This window comes from Cyprinodon variegatus, unplaced genomic scaffold (genome assembly GCF_000732505.1).
Source record: "Cyprinodon variegatus isolate N-32 unplaced genomic scaffold, C_variegatus-1.0 Scaffold111, whole genome shotgun sequence".
Lineage (NCBI taxonomy): Eukaryota > Metazoa > Chordata > Actinopteri > Cyprinodontiformes > Cyprinodontidae > Cyprinodon > Cyprinodon variegatus.
In genome coordinates this window covers 424,728-427,615 of record NW_015150564.1, presented here as the reverse complement: position 1 = coordinate 427,615, position 2,888 = coordinate 424,728, and the positions used below count along the sequence as shown (strand labels likewise).

Sequence of the window (2,888 nt, the reverse complement as noted above, 5' to 3'; positions counted from 1 at the left end):
TGCGCCTCTGCATATTGTCGTTTTTAAGGCATTCCAATAACTGATCCAATGTATGCATTTGTTAATATACCCATGTATATATAAAAATATCAGGGATGCAACTAATGATTATTTTGCAAATTGATTAATAATCAAAAGAACTAAATGCAAAATGTGTTTTTTTTTATCTTAAATGCAAAATGTGTTTTATTTATTATCTAAACTGCAAAATGTGTTTTTTTTTTTTTTAGTTTTGATATTATTACTGCTCCAAGTAAATTTCCTCTGTACAAGAATATTTTACAGTCTTTACTCCAGTTAACGATTATTCAATAGTTGACTGTTGAATAAACGGCATACAGACCTGGCAGCAGATGTCGAAAATCTGTGACGTATTCCTCAGACCACTCCCTCTTCCTGTTGCAGGCCACTTCCATCTCGAACGGCGTCACCACAGGTTTGTAAAACTCACTGGAGTCCAGCAGCGAGTTTTCCGGACATGCAATCAGCACAAAGATGTCGATCTCCAGGAAGTTTGCCAATTTAGGAACGTTGAGCTTCCCCATGGCGAACATGTAGCTCTTCTTGCCGGCTCTCTGAAGAGTCTCTTTGAGCTGCTGGATGACGGCGAGGTAGTCTGCGACGCCCAGGGTGCCAACGAGGATCCCGACCACGTTGGCGTCTTTGGCCCGTTCAATGGCATAATAGCGCTTCATTAGAGCACGGTTGACGTTAACAGATTCGGTCCTTCCCTTCATTGATACGGGATCAAAAGAGCAGAAGGAGCAGCGATTCCAGGTCATCATGAAGTTTCGTAATGTGGCGCCCTCCTGGCCAACATAGAACATCTGGTAATCCGTCAGAGAGGAACCGACTTTTAAGGAGAACTGCCGTCCGAAATGAAAAACCACCGGGCTGTTTTCATCCTGAATAGGACAGGTTTGGTTATTTTGTCGTTTAGTCCGTCCATGACTGAAGCACTGCTCCCCTTCAACGACAAGCTCAGTGGCTGTAAGGTTTGGATACTCTGGTAAGAGGAGTTTTAGAAGATCGCCTAAAAAAAAGTAAGGAGAAAAATTAGCTTTGAGCAGAAGTTCTAACAGATAAAAGCTAGGAAAACGTACCGATTGCGTGGTCGTAGTTGACATCATGAAGGAGGAGGATGTTCGTCTGTGTGTCCTGGTAAAGCTCCCTGAAAGAAGCGGCGCACATCTCCACATCGAGGGGCCTTTTCTCAAAGACGTACATGACGGGAAGCCGTTTGGACGGACTGAGGCAGGCGCCGCCGTAGTGCACTATGCAGTCAGCTCCCACGTGTTCTGCCGCCACCTCGTCAACACAGCAGCTGCACAAAAACAGATTAAACCCTTAAATTCATTCCAGACTAGAAATTAATCAAGAATTGAACAACAACAAAACAGATGTTCTGTAATAAATATTCTTATAGGTAAATAATGACAACCCTCTGCTGTTCCTTGGAAGAGAACTCATCCTCTTGTCTTTAATGAGGTAATGATGAAAAACAAAGTAGTGCAAATTTGCATTTCAAAAGGAAAACAATGCATAATTTTCGCATCTTTCTATTGATTACAATCTGAAAGGTGTGGAGTGCTTTTGAACTCAGCTTCTTTTAGCAGACCTTCTGTAGAACCGTCTGCTGCTGCAGTTACAAAAGGTAGCTCTATTTGCTAAATAGCTCATTAGCTCTGGGGAGAAGGCTATTATGGTAACAGAAACAGAGGTTGAGATAACTTAAGAGTTTCCTTGATATTAGGTTTAAAAACTAAAGTTTCCATAAACCTACTTTGTGAAAAAAGCCTCAGTTTTCAGTCTTGGATGCATGTTCAATGTTTGTTGACCTGTAGAAATGTTAACATCTGTCTGAATCTTTGGCAGCATCTTTGAAAAAGGTTTTCTTCAAGGACTATCCTGCATCTATCTCCTCTTCACCTCTGACAATCTTCCCTTACCCTGCAAAAGTAAAATATTCCCTCAGCATAATACCGCCACCACCTTATCAAACTGTTTGGATGGTTTATTAAAGCCCAACACCAACTGTGGTGTTAGCAGACCAAAGCATCCTTTTCCATATGTTTAATCATGCATAAGTTTGGGCAACACTAGAAAAAAATGACTTGTCTCTTGGTGCTCTTCCTGCCTCACTACTATAGATCTATGTTTATAGACTGTAGTTTTTCTCTCTCAGGATCTCTGCAGCTTCATACTTCTTATTAACGTAACAACATAATACAGAAATGTTAAAGGTGTATAAAATAATGTTGCCAGGAATGGCATCAATAAAGAAATGTCACATTTCCCACAAATATAAACAGTACCTTCCATAAGACGTATCTCCCAAAATAAATGTTTTGGTTTGAGTGTTTCTCTCGATCTCTGCAGCCACTGCTGCTGAATCAACCAGCAGCTCGTCAGGAAACTGCAAAGCGACCTGAAAAAAAAACAAACAAAACATGCATTTTAAAACTATGTTAAAGAGTTTCCAATCATTTCCCAAAAACAATTTTATTAACCCACATGGCTTTGTTAATTGTGGAAGAGGATTAGGGCCGCTGAAAAAAATGAAAAAGTAAACTGATTTTTACATTTTATTTCTGTATAATATGAAAGGAACAATTCTCGGAATTATGACTTTTCCCCTGAGAATTATGACTTCTTCCTCAGAATTATGACTTTTAATCTCATAATTCTGACCTTTTTCCTCAAAATTCTGACTTCTTCCTCAAAATTCTGACTTTTAATCTCAGAATTCCAGACTTCTTCCTCAGAATTCCAGACTTCTTCCTCAAAATTCTGAATTTTTATCTCAGAGTTCTGGACTTTTATCTCAAAATTCTGGACTTTTATCTCAAAATTCTGGACTTTTATCTCAAAATTCTGGACTTTTATCT

At 39.4% G+C, this 2,888-nt stretch overlaps 1 protein-coding gene across 1 annotated transcript in view; it reads right to left on the bottom strand.

Annotated features, from left to right (window-relative positions):
- The window catches only part of dph2 (DPH2 homolog), an 8,551-nt gene that overhangs the window by 4,437 nt on the left and 1,226 nt on the right, over positions 1–2,888 (bottom strand). Inside the window, exons 2-4 of the mRNA XM_015374953.1 lie at positions 2,316–2,428; positions 1,104–1,324; positions 344–1,033 (exon numbers count right to left, since the gene is read on the bottom strand). Coding sequence (XP_015230439.1) covers positions 344–1,033; positions 1,104–1,324; positions 2,316–2,428 — 1,024 coding nt within the window. The remainder of the gene's footprint in view (positions 1–343; positions 1,034–1,103; positions 1,325–2,315; positions 2,429–2,888) is intronic.